Below are 18,421 nucleotides of genomic sequence, written 5' to 3' on the forward strand. Positions count from 1 at the left end.
GAGTCATCCGTCAACTCCGATCAAAATCGAGATAGGAAGAGCAACGAGTCGATTCGCGAGCGTAGAAACGTGACGTGTCGATAAAACGCGCCCTGGTAACATCGTCGATACTAATTATACCTTGTCCATAACACACACATACATATGTATATACATAGATGCAGACATAGTCGATCGGCCGACGAAATTTTTGATTAATCCCACATGTCCGGCGAGGAGAAACGGCTCGAACGAAAATCCACTCACCCTTCCTATCTCTCTCATCTCTCTCTCTCTCTCTCTCTCTCTTTCTCTTTCTCTCTCATATCTCTTCTATCTCTCTCCGATTCGCTAGGCATCGAGTTATCTCTCGTGGATTCGCCATTTCGCGATGGAAAATTGCCTTTCTCGTAGGACGCGCAGAAAACACATTTTCGCGCTCGCCGGAGATGAGCTTAACGCGATTAATAGCGGTGACGAAAACGGCTAGGTGAATCCATGTGTCGAGACAGGATAGCTATGCTCTTATGTCGGACACGACATAACTATTTCTAACCGATCGTACGTGTGTTTGTATGTCCATGTGGGACGCGTATATGCGCGCGAGCGTGCTTTAGGGGGGGGTAATTCACTTTGCGGAAGCTGAAGGGTAAGTACCTATATCCGGTAGAATGGTTCTGGGATTCGAGTGGCGCCAGAGACTCTCTTTATCTTTCTCCTTCTCGCTCGTGCTACTCGGAAAGAGAAAGAGAGAGAGGAGAGAGAGAGAGATAGACCGTTCTCGTCTCTAAAACTTACCATCGCTCGTCTGCTACCACTTCAGATTATATAAGCCTCTCTTATGCTCGAATGTTGTCCCAAATTGATGGCGTTGTGCTCGTCTCTTTACATCCGAAAACACTGACGATTGATCGCCGTGTTTCTTAAAGTCGACCGAGGAAAGCCTCGAGAGATATTTTAATTCGGCGTTACCATTTGCGACAGAAGCAATCGTTACGGAGTTAATTTTTACAATTTTCCTTCTTATTCGCTTCTTATTCGGCAGGAATTCGGATCCTAAGTTCGTCGATCTAGATGTTACTTCATAGGATGAATTAATCCGAGTTCTCAGGATTTCTAGTATCGCGAGATACCGGTTAGTCGAAAGCAAATCTCCTGCTTGGTCGCTTGTAAAACGAGAAATCTCGGTTGTGTAAGCTGCCATGTAAAAGGGTGAGAGAGTACACAGATCCCAAGAGTATATCAGCTTGTACATCTGATCGGCCGATAGTACTTGTTAGCTGATTATTTTAAATAGCTACGGGTAAAGATGCTCGAGAGGAAGGCAGATAGAACCTAAAATAAACGCGGGAACCAAAAACCATTCATGGATTAACCTTCTCGCTGTTCAACCTTCGCAACGACATTATTTCGTTGTTATCTAATAACGTGCGAACGAGATCGCGCCCGATAAAATTACCGTGTAATGATACCGCGGGTGGGTTGCACGCCTAAACGACGCGAAATGTATCGGTTCGACCACGAGATTAACGAGATAATTGAAATTGATTTTGAAAAGTGGCACCGTTCGCTCGTGACTTTTAACCGAGTTATTTCTGGGAAAAAGAAAAAAAAGAAAAAAAGAAAAAGAAAACAAAAATAAAACGCCTGGTACAGACACCGATCGGAAACGCTAAGTATGAGTAATTAGTAACCGAGCGAGTATCAGAAACTTAACGAGTCTATGAATTAGAATTAGATGAACTACAAGAATGTTATCTTTCTTACATATCATATTACATAGGAACAGCGTACTAAAGATAATATATTACATCGTCGTTGCTGAGCGTAGAATTTGTTTTTTCTCTGTTATCTTGTCTCGTATTTAACGATCCTCTTTAGCGGGCGCGTTATCGACGAAACGATTAACACGGTGTAACTATTCGTCGCTCTTCGGCGAAAGAGAAGATGATAGGGAAAAGGAGAAAGCAAGAGGGAACGATATCGTCGATTTTCCTCCAATTATTTCGACGTCTCCTACTAATTTTCCGTCCGGTACTTTGAACTCGGAGCAAGTAGGAAAAAAGGGAGAAAAGGAAAAAGGTTTCGGCGGGTTGGAAAAAGGGACGCGAAGTACAACGACGCTGAGAGGAACGGCACGTGTACGAGAGCGCATCGATCCACGTAGAAGGCGAGTAGTTACGCCCCGTTATCCCTGGGTTCGTCTTTAACGAGCTCTCATTATCGCTAGATTATCGTACAAGAGAATTTGACGTCGTAATGGGCAGCAATGAATCCATTGACAACGTCGACGAACTAATGACGCTCGTCATTCACCGGCAATCGCCGCGACGCCCTGTACGCATACGAAGATACATCGATGCGTCCTTTTAAACGTTCGACCGCCTCTCACTCCCATTGTCTTTTCATATCTTTCCCATTCGCGTCCTACGTGCGTTCGTTCCTACGTCGATGAGATCGAATGAAATTTTTAACGAGCACTACTTTGCGAATTTTACGAACTCGATACAACTTACGGGAATATTTCAAAACTCTTGTTACCAGGACGATGACTCACCGACGACTGATACGCGTACATACGTCTCAAGGACGTAGGCCGCGATCCGTCGGCACACAACTTGTTTATTGTTTTTGGTTCGACGCCTCGCTCTCGCCCTCGCCCTCGCCCTCCGTCAAGGTTAATACAGATATTTTCTTACAATACAGATATTTTGTTTTCTTCGATCGACGAATCGTTCCATTATTTACCTTACGTGTACGAAAGGCATTCACGTGGTTGGCGCGATACGAGAATCTCCTACCGTGTAGACACTCTACGCATAGTTGGCATTGTGATTTAACGCTTTGCCAAGCACGAGCACGAGAGAACGCGCACGTGTTTACGAGACCTGCTTCCTCCGTTGGTACGATACGTAATACGTTCGTGGAAACGAGACTTGTCCTGACGTTTGATATCGATAATTGGAGTTACATCTTCGGAGGAACGAGAAAACGTCGAACTCGATTTATAATGGCTCGCGATGTTTCTCCGGCGTAATTGGAAGAAACAACCGTCCGCTTTCTCTCTTTTTCAACTTCTGAAAGATTCAAGACTCCTGAAATCGTAATAAGAATCTCGTAATTATAAGGATGTACGATCCCAAAGAAGGAAGAAACAGGAAAATAAGTTAATACTCGCAGCAATGATGTACTACCGTCTAAACGTCGAGGATAATCTTGTCATGGAGCAGCATGTTACACGGATATAAAATATAACGAGGAGGGAAGCTTCCTCTAGATCTCTCGACTCGTCCAACATGCGAAAGGATAATATACTCGTTCTCGTATTACGCGATATGCACATGTTAGAATACATCATTATCCAAATAGATATTCTAAATATGATTCTTAGCGTATCAAGTTGGATTTATTATTCTTAGAAAAAAAGTTCCTCGAATTTATAAATAGTACGGGAGAATAACGCGGAATATTTTTATGGCCTTGCAAGCTCAACGTTCGTTCGAAGATTAACTATAAACGTGTAACACGCGGTATCCATTGTCATTCTCCGCTTTGTCATCCGTAAAAGCTCGCTCGATAAATCGTGAATGGCCCGACGCATTCAACGAGTTCTCGCGTTTCTATTTTTCTCACTTTTCTTCATTGAGATTTAGTATATATAATGTCGGTGACGTTACATTGCCCCGTGGCATCTAAATTTCGAAATAGAACTCTAGAAGAGGAGAGAACTCGTCCGTAACGCGCATAGAATCCGCGACTAGATGCGGCCCCGCGGCTGACTTCGAAACTGATATCGACTCGCGAAGCTTCCTCGAAACACGAGCCTCGTCTAATGGGATTTCGAAAGTGATGAGATACGACTCCTAGCTGCTTCTCTCTCGACTGCAGATCCTGTTATGAGGATCATACAAATATTATTGTTAATGGAAGTAGCGCTCACGGCGATATACGAGTTTGAATCCACACAATAGATCCTATTTCAACAAAGTCTCGACTTTCTCTTAATCGTCGATTCGTAACATTATCGTGAAATTAAAAGGTCATTGTAAAATGCCTCTCCGAGGAGAAAACTTTCGATATTTTCACCGACACCATTCTCCCTACGAACGAACGTGACTCATTTCGTGTCGTTTTTATGTCCGGGCTTACGATAAAAGTTAACGAAAATAATGACCTGTTTTTCCAATGAACCGTCAACGCTTTTATCTTTCTGGGCCACTGAAGATCGCGCTTACGTACTTTACCAGCACGCCAAAGATACCGATATCGGCCGTGAACGCGAGGACTTGGAGTTGACCGTCGAGTTTGGGGATTTACGATGAGAAAAATTAATGATCCGTCCGACTAAATATACCAGCGTTCTTTTTCTCGGGAGTTTCATTGCTCGTATTAATTCCACCGATTCGTCCCGGCTCGTCTAACACTCCAAAAATCCTACACGTATCGTTCTAGATTTATATACAAAGCTTACATTTTACGAGGATAGAAAGTCCTCGACTTACGACCTTCTCGTTGTTACGAAACCGTTCTAAATAATGAAATCATAATTTCTCTCTCTCTCTCTCTCTCCCTCTCCATCTCTTTTTTCTTTCGATAGACGGTATAAGCAAACGTAGGCAAAAGAGAGTTGTTTCCTTTCCATGACGACCTTAAAATGAACTCGACGAACGTAATCAAATAACGATCGTGTAATTACACGAGAGAGATAGAAAGAGAGAGATGGGAAAATTAGAAATTTGCGAGGTCGCTTTTCGGCTCGTCTCTGGCATTTCGTCAGGCACGACTCGAATTCACTTTTAATCCAGTAACGAGAGGGAGAAAAGGAGAGAAAGAGAGAAAGAGTCTGGATTCACCCTCTTCCTCGCTCTATTCGTCGCCCTTTCTGTCGCCAAACGCCAAGCTCGCCCTGCGGCTAATGTATGTAACGTCAGGCTCGTCGTTATGGCGCGAGAGGTCATTAGAAGGGTTAAGTGAGAAGAACTTTGCGAGCGTGTGTGCGTGTGTTATGTTACCAGCTAACATTGTCAGCTACCAAAGAATTTCATCGATACATAGCTCGTCGAGCGAAAGTTGCGCATGAAAAAGTTTGCGGTACTCTCAGGACCTTACAAATTCGACGGTACGTATATCACATAAAGTATCGTAATCGATTGACCGTTCCTGTCTGTGAAAGGATCCGAGGAAAGTCGTAAGAATATTAACGAGACGTTTGGCAAGTAATTTGTTGAGAAATGAACTCGCTTAAAAAACAAACTAATAGTACGCGATTATAAAGTAAAAATGTTCGAGATCGAAGTAAGCGATTGCAGTGGTAATAAAAAGAAAATTAGAAAAATACGGATAGCAAGGAAACGCTAATTTAACGAACGATAACGATTCCTCGGTGAGAGAAACGAGACAATCGTTTTCTGGACAGGATTTAAAACATGTAGATTCATTCATCCTTGATACACGAGAGAGCAACTCTCGGATTTGTCTCGTTCGAACCGATTGAATCAAATGAATCATTGACCCGAATAAATTCTTGGAAAAGTATGTACTGTATCGTCGAACGAAAAAAAAAACTCTCTTCCTCTTTGGCTTCGCTTGGAACGTTGCTGATAAGTGATCGAGACTAGATAACTCGTTTCACCTTTTTTTAAAGTAATTTTTATTACTTTACATTTCCAAGAAAGACAACAAAAACTGTACGCTTGTACAGGTGTGATAATAAATTTCTATCGTACTATCTGCTAAAGGATGAATCAAATTCCTAGGAAACATAAATGATCTCTTTCTCTATTTCTCGATATCGTTCACTCCCGCAGAGCAACCGCTACTATCGATAAGAAGGACTTTCGAGCAGACCCACTTCGTTACACATTTAGCAGTTTCCAACCGGCTTACGGTCAATTCTACCAGCAAGACTTAAGCCACGGGTCCAAAGAGCTAGCTCTATAATCTGCATTCGATCGGTCGGTACTCGAGATAAACCAGATTTACGTATAGAACTTGGGTCTGGAAACTGGCTCCACTTGGTTTTCTCTTTCTCTCCTCCTCCTTCTATCTCCTTTCCTTTCCAGCTTCTCTGGAATAAAGTAAATCTTTGCCACGTAAACGAGCATTTTTCGTGAGACTTCGTTCAATGCGTGGTTTAATCTTACGTTTTCCCTCCCTTCCTGCCTAACTTCCTATCTATCTATCCGTCTATCTATCTATCTATCTATCTAACTATCTATCTGTCTGTCTGTCTGTCTATCTATCTCTTTTTCTTTCTACCGCTCCGTTGACGAATTTAATTTAAACGAATTCCGGAAAATCAGGAAGGTCTGCCCAACGACGCGCCATATTGCCATTCCTAGCGTACTCCGCGTGGTCCTTGTCGAGGATCCGAGGACGATCAAACGAACGAGACGTGCTTTCCTTCCGTTTTTCCCACACTCCGTACGCTTTCTGTCTGCCTTCGGACCATTCTGAGAGTCTATAGTGTACGTAGGTACATAGCTACAACGTGCACGATTCACAGGGCACGTAGAATGCGTCTTGGACGGACTATGCAGGGAAGTAAATCGGCTACAAGGGCTGATGTGCGGAAAACGACAGACAAGAAGAAAGGAAGGAAGGAAGGAAGGAAGGAAGGAAGGAAGGATGGAAGGATGGATGAAGAAAAGAGGAGAGAAAGAAGAGCAGACAGAACGAGGAGATAGCAATACCCATACTATTGTCGGTGTTTCCATCGACCTTACCCTCACCCTCTTTTCCTTTAGGATAAGGCAATCCCTGAGATTCTTCTCTTATAAGACGATCCTCGTATAGACGATGACAACGACGACGACAGCATACGTTGCGACGTCCCTTCGATCACCTTTTTTCTTTTCCTTTTTTCTTCTCCTTCTTGCTCGTCTTCTTGACGAAAAACGCGAGAGTCTACGACGCGAGCTACAAGCTCTTCCAATTTTCGTACGCGAAGCACATTTTGCATTATCGCCGAGAAGAAATCCGATTATCGTCCATACCCTTTTTATTCCGAAGAAGAAAATTCGGTGATGGTCGTGGGTGTGCGTATAAAGAGATAGAGAGAGAGAGAGAGAGAGAGAGAGAGAGAGAGAGAGAGAGAGAGAGAGAATGAACGATCTACTGCGGACTAACGTAGGTGTATGCATCGCACGCACACACAAGTTTGTACATATATCGAAAGAGAGAGAGAGAGAGAGAAAAAGATAAGGTACACCCAAGATCATTCGCGAGGCTAAGCTCCCTGGCTTAAGTCCGCCTTCTTCCACGACGGCTTATATTGCAGGCACTTTATTTCGGAACCTTCTCCCCTCGACACTATCGTACCGAGATCCAGGTTGACTATCGATCGCCAGCCACGAAACTACGCTTCTTCTTCCTACTTCTACTTTTCTTTTCTTCTTTCTTTTCTTTTTTGTCTGATTCTTCCTTTCTTCTTTCTTTCTTTCCTTCCTTCCTTCCTTCCTTCCTTCTTCCTTCCTTCCACCACCATCGTCTGCATATCGCTAAATCTTTCTTTTCTTTCTTCCCCTTATCTTTCTATTTTTCAACGAGACATCGATCCGACCACCATTACTACGATCGAATTTAAAAAGATTCCTTAAGCTCTATCTAAAGTTCCATTCTTCCAAGATGCATCGAATTTTCTTGGTATAACTAGTCCGAAAAGGAAATTACCTAAACACCGGGGAAATAAACGTTCTAGTGGAAATACCTTTCGGAGGGAACGAACGAATGTGACTCGGGCCTTTTCCCCTTTGGGAATTAATTCCAATGCTATTATTCCGCCTTTCTCTCTTTAAATACTTTTTCGTCGGGTTGAACGTTGTCTCGAGGGCTTCCCATCCCTTTATTACGTATTCGTTTGCAGCGCGAAGTTCGTGAAAAATGTTTCTACTGTCCTTTGTAGGGAAGATTGACTCAAACAGCATTGTTATTTCGAAAAACACACGTACCTTCCTGTTCGCAAGGAACAAAACGAAAGAGACACTTGTCTGATCGCTGCTTCGCATTAGGAATCATGATACTAATTTAACGACCTCTCTCTTTCTTTTTTATCCCTCAGATCTCTTTCAAATGTAAGAGTTAAGAAATTAAAAACAGCAAGATTATATATAGTCTTCTCTCAACTCTATATACATGTATGTATATATATATATGTGTATGTATGTATGTATGTATGTATATATATAGGGAATAGGAAACGGTTCGAGTAATTGTAAGTTCACATTTATCTCAAATTCCGTATAAAATCGTTGGTTCTCATTGACATATGATCGGATAACGAGAGTGACTGGGATATATCTAGAATTAATAGCTTTGCAATCTGAGATGAAAGCTGACTATCCGAAATGAGCCGAGCTTATGTAAATATTGTATATTTAAACAGACCTCACAGCGAACTGATCTCTCAAGACTCACCTGTCCGAATCATCGAATTCTCGCGTGGAAAATTCAACCTCGCCGTTTTAACGTCAGGCCATCAACTATTAATATTTCCATTACGTTGCATTCGGTAAGACATCTCTCGTTTCTTTATGAATAATTCATTGGCCGGGGATGAAGTAGTAACGCGTTCTCCAAGCGTGCTTACCGACAAGAGACGGTTTTCCTCGAAATCCCGCGAAACTTACTTATCGCGTGTGCAGCATAAATCAAAGTTGTAATACGCTTTTGATATCAGTGTCTCAATCGAAACGTGTCGCCTTTCTCTCTTTCTCTCTGTCTATCTTACGATTTATGTATGTATATATGTATTTCAAACTATTCTCGATTCTATCATTAGTTGCGTACAGATATATATATATATATATATATATATATATATATATATATATATATATATACATCTGTATGTATATCTCAAGATACATCGAATCGATACTACTGAATTTCCCACCATTAGCTAGGTTGTCTCTCCTCGATTCTAACGCTCCGTTAAACTTGACCAAATTCTACTGGTCGGGACGACGGGACGCTCGTTACGACGTCCATAGACGCGTTCGGGTCATCCGTGTGTCTGGATGTTTGTGCATGTGTGTGTGCATATGCGCGCGTGTATATGTAACACTAATGTATGTACGTACACGTAGGAGACGCGCGACGAGAAGCAGGCCGTCCTGAATTGGAGTTCAATTGGGGATTGACCCCTCCGGCGCAAGACTTCTATAATTACATTTCGCATTCCACGATGTTACGAGCGGCTCAACGAGCGCCAAACGAGCGCCAAACGAGTGCGACATCCTTCGTTTTCAAAGAGGGAGACCGGTTCTTCTCTCGTCCTACGAATTCGTACGAATTCATCTTGCGATGAAAAGGGTCATGGATCAAAACGAACGAAATGGACTCCTGCGATCATTATCGGTGATTGTGATTTATGAATTCTCAGTTATGGGTGTGGTTTCGATCTTGACAAATATACCGAGACATTCCAAACTTTCTCTTCCATTTTTTTGGGAATGTTTATCGCCATCGTCCAGAAAGGCAGCCCCTCTTGAAATAATTCTCCCATCGTAAAAGAAGAAAAAAAAGAGAGAGAGAGAGAGAAGGGAAAAAAAGCAAAATAAAACGAAAGGAAACGTCCTAAGGAAGAAGATTTAATTTTTTATTAGCCTTCTTTTAATTACGAGCTTAGGAGGAAGCAACGATACGCCCACGGTACGTTGTCCGTCCGTAATCAACGTTGGGAGCCAAGAGAACATACGTACGCACATACGTACGTAGATACGCGGCAAATTCGACGATAAAATCTTGCTGCATTTTAAATGTCGCGGTCGCTGTGAATTTGCAGTCGCTTAATAATTCGAATACGCTTGCCAGCTTCGGTCGGAAGGGAGAGATACCAGTTATACGATTCATCTTCGATTTATAAGATTCATATTTAATGTATTTCGAGGATAATACGATATTATAATCGTGTTAGGATTAGATTCCAACAGGATATTCGATGGAACGTAATCTACCGTTGTTTCCAATATTCGCCGGATATTATTGCTGAGAGGGATACTGCGCGAATTCCATGGACCTTGCCGTGAATTCTTCGTGGATATAACAGTCAGAATAACGACCGTAAAACGCACCGGTCGTCGCGTCGACAATAAATTCCTCCGCGGTTGCATGTAACTCTGTAATAGTGTCAGCCAGGAATGAATTCTCTAATTTGTAACTACCGATTTAGAGAAATTCGAGCAATTCGAATCGTGCCAATGTATATTAATACCAAGGGACATTACATATTCCGGCAAATATTATGATATATTGAATTATTAAACGATAAAATCTGGGTGGATAGTCATTAACTGTTATTATGAATATTGTATACGTTCGATGGCTTGGGCAAATGGAACACGAGCAATTCGATTATGCGATACATAAAACACATAGAGAATTTATAAGGACGCGTCGTTAGGTTCGGAAATTTCAAAAGAAAATTTTGGGACTATAAAGAGAAATTACTTTCAGAAGGATCGTCGTGGCATGCTCACGAAGCAGCTGCTTCGAAAATTTGTATTTCGGTGTAATATACGACGAGCGGGCTAGAAAAAGGAAGGAATGGGGGACAAGGTCTATAGCGTTGCGAGTAGGCTAGAAATTTCGAAGGGTGTCTTTTCCACGGCAACATCGGCGCTTAATTTCAAGAAGGGGAGAGAAGGTCGTCGTTCTCTTTGTCGTCGTCTTCGTCGTCGTCTCGTCGAGAGCCAGCTATGTGTCCGTATCTAATGAGCTAAGATCTCAGCATCCTACTTCCTGAGAACCTCTCGAAGAATGTTAGTTCTAGTATGGAAGACAAACGAGAGTAGTAACTAACTGCACACACACGTTCGATACTTGGAAAAGAAAGTAAGAAAAAAAGAGAGAAGGATAGATAAATAGTTAACTATTTATCAACTGGAAATATATAGTTATAGGAGTTAGAATGAGCACGTGCAAGATCTAAATTAGAAAATACCAAGAGAAAGTGTAATAAAAGTAAATAGATATAACGACGTTATAAAGTATGTTCGAACTAAGAACGTAATCTTGAGCGTGAATACATCCAAAGCTTTAAGTATATATAAAATGAGTGATGACTACTGAAATGAGATATAGCCAAATAGAAAAGCTGGAAAGGAATCCTAACAGTTTTATCTTTTACTTGAGGTAGATATTAGAATTCGCGCGTAGCATTCGCTCCACTCTTCCGGCTTCCTCGAAATCGGATTCTTATCTCGGGAAAGAAACGAGTCCGTTGCTGTCCTGGCAACGTCCGTTCGATGAGCAACGTCGATAAGATCTTTGGTTAAGTGATTTTTCGCATCGACGAGAGGACGAAGAAGACGACGGCGACGTCTACGATAGGAACTATACGAATGGCTGTCCTCGAGAGATCGAAGAATCGTGAGCGGAATTCGTTCCGATCGAGATACAACATCTCCACTTTTCAATGGAAAGATGTGCCGCGAGACGAATCGATTTTATCGCCTTTACTGCTTCGCGATAAGATGCATAGGATGTATATATAATAGAATATCTTGGACGTCTTTCAGTATTTTACTTAGGCCATATCGATAGACGTTTCGTCGAAGTTGCCTCGTTAATTATTTTCTTTTCTTTTTATCTCTTCGACCGATGTGATTTGGTCCGACCAAAATTAATTAACTCGAGAATCGATTTTATTTACTCTACCTGCCATCCCTTCCCATCGACCACTATTTATGAGATAAATTTAGTACGCGGAGACTGACTTTTCTATATTCGTCAGGGCAATTTATGTCCACCAATGACATGTTTATAACGTAAATACGAATCTTTTTCGAGTATGATACACTTCTGTTTTCTCGGCTAAGTTTGGATGGTTTACACAAACGTTAGGAGTGGAGTCGCGATAAAAATAACTCGGAAGTTTCGAAGTCAGTGATTAAAATAAGTTAAGAACGCGTGCTCGGTAGAACAAAGACTTGCTAGAGGTAATATCAAAGAAATATGCGTTTATGGTGCAAGAAGATGCGTGAGATTTGTGGTGGTTAGAGAGCCGGAAGTAACATAAAATGTGGTAATGCTACCGTAATAAATGGACGGCAATAAATGCAGTACGCATAGCTATAAACTGAGAAAGCTCTTGAGAATCTACAAAGCAAATATACGTTGTGTAAAACGTACGCACTTTGAACCTTAAAAGCCTGCCCGTGTGGCTATATGACCGCATCGCGTTACACTATGACCTCGGCTTATATTTCCTTCTCGCATTAAACATGAATTTTTAATTCGTCGACGCGTGGGTCTTTCTTCTTCTCTCTCTCTCTCTCTCTCTCTTTCTCTCTCTCCTTTCTCTATCCGCTATACTATAGCGACTATTTTCAATTACAAATACCATCGGCTAGTAAAATGATAATAAAACGTTATAAAACAAAACTAAAGTTTCTGTTGAAAATATTTTTTTCTCTTTCTCTCTTTTTCTCTCGATCAAGCGATTGAAATACCCTTGTGTTTTATGACCTCTGTTGCAGCAACCCACGCACCGGTGTAATCTTCTACCGAATACACGGGTAATGTTCGGTGTGGCAGTATGTAAAGAATTTTCGTTGCGCTGATAGTATTTCACAGCCGCCATGGCTCGATATACATGAGATAATATTCTCGAAGAAATTCTCCGGTTAAAAAGAATGAACATGAGAAATTAATGGAGATCTGTCGATCAACGAAATAAAACCCGTTAGCCTTTCTTTTTTTTTTTTCTTTGTAAAGAAAATTGTAAGATAAAATTCAAAAGAAAAAAAAAAAAAAAGAAAAAAAAAGAAAAAGTCTTTGTTCGAACGTATCGATCGTCGTTCCGGTAGTGAGATCAAAGGGAAACAACGCGACGCGCTATCTTCATCGTAGTCGGCACACCGTCGCCCTTAATCGCGTCGAGAAATGTGTCTGGCCAGCGCACGTTTACCACTTGTGGATAGGACCGAAGTGATTATCGTCGCATACCTGAGAACGGGCTTTTAAAAGTGGCTCCGATGTTAAACGTAGAAAGGTAGAGGAAGGTGAAACGATCGGAGAAAAACGAATCGACCACTTTCTTTCTCTCGATGATGTTATTAGAAGCCGATCTCGAAAAAGCTATAACGAATTAACGAGATTAAAGGGTAAAACCGATCCTCCGACTACACGTCGTAAGTAATCCTTTCTCGCAAAACTTCCACTTTGCGAGAACTTTCGGTAGGTTTGACGTAATCGTTAATTATTCAAAAGGAAGGAAGGTTGTACGAAAAAAAAAGAAAGAAAGAAAAAAGAGAAGAAAAAAGAGAAGAAATTGAAAAGTATTTCAAACGTCGTCTCCATCTTTCGTTCTTCGTAGTGCTATGTGTTTCGAGGCTCGTTTTATATTCTCCTTCGGTAAGAAGGAGAACGTGCGAAAGGTAGATTTGGGTTTGGCCCTTTCGGCGGTCGGGGTGCGACCACGAAAGGCGCGACGAAATTATATGGTACGGGAGCGATCCTTGAACGTAATAGCACGTTATTACGTCGAGATTATTATTATAGACCGCATATTAGCCGGTTAATCCGATCGAACGCTTTGTAACGCATTCTAGACCGGATTCTCGATTAATACGACGATATCTCCCCTATCTACGTGGACGAGGACGGAACTGGGGCCTCCCGCGCGTCGTAGCGACAACTTACCACGAAGAGTGTAGACGTAGACAGTAATACACAGGCACACGATAAACGTTCGCACGTCCCTTGGAACGGTTCGCTTCGAGCGATCATCGATCGAATCCCGATGAACGGCTGGACAGCGCACGTGCCTCTGTATTCACCTTCCGAAGTAGATCTTTTCTCGGATGAAAAGGGACGCCGTACTTGACCTGCTTATATGCAAAATATATATGAGAGAGAAAGAGAGAGAGAGAGAGAGAGAGAGAGAGACAGGGAGAATTTATTGTTGCCAAGAGGGCACCGCGTAAGTGTAATGCAATAAGATAAAGAAAGCAAAAATAAAGTCAATTAAAACAGAGTAACAGAAGAGAAGAGAGAGAGAATTGACTGGGAAATGGAATTCATCAGCATTAATGAATGCAAATGAGCGGGAAAATTGGAATGGTATATTTTCTGAGGAAGCCGTGAAATTCGAGTTGATACCATTCATCTTCTCTTCGTTAACGATTCGTAATACCAACTTTATCCTTTCTTTCGATCGTTTCATTCGCATTAAAGTTAAATCGTTGAGATAAATATTTTCTTAAACGTTCCAATCGCGCCAAGACGGAATGCTTTAGAACGCGATAGAGTATCGCGTGGGTAATATATAAATGAAAAGAAAAAAATTGTCGTTATTAATCTTGAAAGTTTGAGAGTGTCGTTTAAAGATCGCTTTAACTAGCAGCTCTTTCGTCGCTACGAATGAAAAGCTTTCCTGCGAACTCTCGTTTTACTCTGATCTCTCCTTCTCTCTCTCTCTCTCTCTCTCTCTCTCTCTCTCTCTCTCTCTCTCTCACTCACTCTCTTTCTATATCTCTTTAAAAGTGTGAGGAACGCTATTAATTCGAAAAGGTCCTTTTTGAACAGTCGGATAAATTCTGATCTCTCTCGGAGGTGTAAAGAAATCGAGGATTCGAGAGATCGGTATTTTGCATCGTCCTACTGAATATTTCATATTACCTATAGCGAATCTCAGCACGTTTGTCGTCATTTACATTGGAACATCTTTGAATTCTTCCAATAACATGATCCCGGGCTCGTAAAGAAGGATAACCTTGACCCTAAAGAATTTTCCGAGATACTCCGTGTAGTTCTTCTTAATCGAATCGATGCGATACCGCCGTGACGACATTAACAATTTAAATAAATTCAATCAAAGTTTTTTCTTTTCCTGAGATGATGCAATCTCTTAAACTCTGTATTAATATGTAACAGTCTTTGTTTTGCCTAAGTCTTTATTAAAACGACCTATCCGAAGAAAATCGCGTTTCATCAATAATTTACTTAACTTGGTCGATGCATTATCGAGTACATCCTATACACGCGATTTAATATTCAAGTTGCCTGGAGGATGTCTCGGTGGTCGACATTTATCGTCGTTTACCTATCGATACTCGTCGATAAGGGTTTATAAGCCTTCATCGATCGCGTTATATTTAACCTTCCGCAGAATGCATTGCGACGGAAGTCGTTTGCAAGGTAATCGATCTCTCGAAGGGTATCCCTTGAAAATTGTAATGGAAAGATTGGAGGAAGGAGCAAAAGGACGATCGGCGATATGGGATTAGAAAGAGCGATACATCCTTCGTAATTTCATCTCTCATTCTATTTTCTAAAGTTACGAGATTTACTCGTGAAAATTTAATATTCGGCCATTGTGTACAAATTGACTGAAGGTACCGACGATTCTGCAGGCTTTACGAGAATACCGCTTGGCTCTGCACGTACTTATCCTACCACGTAGTAGAAGAGTATCCTAAAAGCTTTAAGAGAGAAAAGCTGAGAGAGAAAGAGAGAAGGAAAAAGAGAGGAGGATGAGATTTACACTGACTCGCCCGGTAGAGAGAATATTTCTCATCAGCCGTTCCGCTCTGTAACTCCAAGATGATATGAGTGAGTTCGAGTATGCTCGAGAGGACGACGAATACGAAGACGAAGACGACACGAAGACGACACGAAGACGACGAAGACGAGAAGAAGGAGATGCTGCCAACGGAGTCTGATGCCAAGAAGAAGAAGAGCCGAGTGTTTCGGGCTGCGTACATTCGCGATTCCTCGAGCTCGTCGTCCTTAGAACGCTTCGGTTGCCTGACTTGCACCTTTGGCACAAGTTGCACCAGCCTTCCTTCCATCTTTACGACCACCGGAGGAAAGACCACCCTTCTTCCCTCCACTCCTCCTTTATCCTCGATAGCGTAAAGTCCAAGGGATTCGGTGGCCTGTCTACGGCCTGCTCTCTCTCTCTCTCTCTCTCTCTCTCTCTCTCTCTCTCTCTGTCCCTCCCTCTCCCTCTCTCACCCGTTCTCTTGTCTCTCTACAACCCGTTGGAAGGCAGGCTACAGGTCGAAGACCGTCGTGTATATGTCGGAGAATAGCCGTACAATGTTGTCGTGACTCGTTGCCCGTCGCGACAGATCGAACGAATGGTTACTGTAGTCGTCTTCTTCGTACTCGTTTCCCTCCTCTTCAGCCCTCTTTTCTTGCTCGCCTCTGATCCTCGTCGTAGTCGTGTCATTTACATGATATTGAATACAAAATTACCTGCTTGATTGCCACTATGGTCATCCATAATGGACCGTCTATCCTAATTCGAATCACTGATTTTGAAAGGCACTTTCAGTCAATGCTTTATCTCTTTCTATCGTCATCAGAGTCAGTCCCATCCACCGCCTGCTCTCTATGTTAATGAGCTCGAGAGAGAGAAAGATATCGTATAACTCTCGTTAGTTTCTAACGAGATCTAACGTATTAATGAATTCGATGAATTGAAATGTGCGGTTGTACTCTGATCGAAAATAGAAGAGCAGAGTTGGAGATAAGAGTAGAGTGGAAGGAGAGCATGGACGATTCTTACGAGACATCAGCTCGAATTTAGGCGCACGAGCCATTATCTTAAGATCGTTCCGGATCTGCTTAAATCGTAGGACAATGCATCGTCTCGGCTACTCGGCCTTATTCGCCTCAATACGGTCCAACGGGCAACCTCAATTTTCGAGGGTCACGGTAGATGCCTCTCGTGAGACATGGGATTACTCATGATACCTATTATAGAGGAGGATAGCCTATCGGTTCTATCAGGCAAGGGTAATACGGACATTATTCGTGAAATGGGTTTTGGACCTTCGAGCCACGGCGATTCGACAAACAGGTGCAACCGGAAACGTTCGATACGATTGTTCGATAAGTTTCCGTTCTCAAAGCACGGCTCCTTCGTTCACCGTTCGAAGGATAATTACGTCGAAAGTAGACTCGGCTAATTATCCTTGGTAGAAAAAAAAAGCGACGGGTATATTTATTGCTCCGCTCCTCGTAAATCACGCGGGCAAGCCACTCGTTCTTCGACGTAGCCCCGACGTGGAGAATTAAATACGACGTCCGTAAAGACAAATTAAGGATCTCGAGCGAGGTAGATAGCCGCATCTCGAAGGAGTTAGATTTTTCCCCTGAACTTTATAGTCCCTATAAGCTTACTCGAGAGCGATGCGCTCGCGGTTATACATCTTAGCGGGGTATAAATAGCGGAATTCGTTGGAAGAACGCGTGGGAAGTCGTATTCGCGATCGTAAATCAACGTTCTAATCTATTCGAGGCCAGGTGTATATACCTACACCCCTTTCGCCAAGGGGTGATATATACATATACAGATATATATAATCTACGTAATCTAGGAACCTAGTGTCCGCAGTTTGGCTATTTATAGATGAGAAAAAAATGGCCCGTGTCGATATATCGATTCGCGCCGACCTCTGTGCCTTCCTCCTCGTCGTCTTGAGCCTCCCTGAGTCTCACAGTTTGCTATTACCTACGAACGCTTTTAGCCGCATCGACGCTCGCGTGTCTCTTTGAATTTCAATATAAGAGAACCGATCGAACACACCCTTTTCCTTATTTTCCCATTTCGTCGACTCCCTTCCTCTCCCTTTCAATCTTATCCTCTATTGTTTCAATCGATAGGAATTATATAATATCGTTTACTCCTTTTTTTTCTCCCACTTTGCGAAAGCGAGATAGAAAGGGAATGCAATCTGGAGATGCATACTCGCGTAGACGTTGTGTTCGTGCGATTTGCGATTTAATGAATTTCCTTCTCAAAGAAAGAGTTTGAATTACAGCCGTCTCCCATTAACTCGGGAATATCTCGTGACGAGTTCGAACTATTAGATACTTATTTCGTTCGAAGATGGTAAAACGATTTCACGGAATTTCAGTTTTCAAAGAGGCAGGTGTAATCGATTTCTCGAAAGCTCGGACATTTCGCCGATAGGATTCTCCGATTGGAATATCCTTGGATAAAAATCTTTGTTAAAAGAGATCTGGAATTAGGGGAGAGGAAGGAATAAACAGAGGAGAAAGGAAATCGGCTTAATCCCAAGAAATCGCGTTTCGCGTCAGTCGTTCGACGAGAATCGATGGGAAGGAGGGGGAGGCAGAGAGAGAGAGAGAGAGAGAGAGAGAGAGAGAAATCGAACAACAATGGAGATTCTTTCTCTCTTTCGTGCGAAAAATCCGACGAGCGACGGTTCCGACTACTCTTCTATCAACCGGCTCACATCCGATAATCCTTTTTCGTCTACCGTTCCTCCCGAATAGTCGAATCCTATCAACGTTGATTTTTAACCACGTTGCCTCGTTCGAAGGGCTCAAAACATCGGCTCGGAGGGGTAAAACCGATTGCCAGGAACTACTACTTGCCGCGTCAGAGAACGGAAGGAGAATTTGGAATGGTATCGAGTCTCGTGTAACGTCTAGGGCTCGAAGCCGTGGAAGAAAGTGGGAGAGA

At 42.3% G+C, this 18,421-nt stretch overlaps 1 protein-coding gene across 14 annotated transcripts in view; it reads left to right on the forward strand.

Annotated features, from left to right (window-relative positions):
- The window catches only part of LOC122633697 (collagen alpha chain CG42342), an 88,323-nt gene that overhangs the window by 9,854 nt on the left and 60,048 nt on the right, over positions 1-18,421 (forward strand). Inside the window, exon 1 of one of the 14 annotated variants that reach the window (XM_043821935.1) lies at positions 4,752-5,098. The exons of 12 other annotated variants lie outside the window; for them this stretch is intronic. In XM_043821935.1, coding sequence (XP_043677870.1) covers positions 5,056-5,098 — 43 coding nt within the window. In that variant the 5' untranslated portion in view covers positions 4,752-5,055. Of the gene's footprint in view, positions 1-4,751; positions 5,099-18,421 lie in introns of those variants that run through there. One more of the 14 variants, XM_043821933.1, reaches the window with a different exon arrangement.

The sequence above is a fragment of the Vespula pensylvanica genome, chromosome 13, assembly GCF_014466175.1.
Source record: "Vespula pensylvanica isolate Volc-1 chromosome 13, ASM1446617v1, whole genome shotgun sequence".
Taxonomy (NCBI): Eukaryota; Metazoa; Arthropoda; class Insecta; order Hymenoptera; family Vespidae; genus Vespula; species Vespula pensylvanica.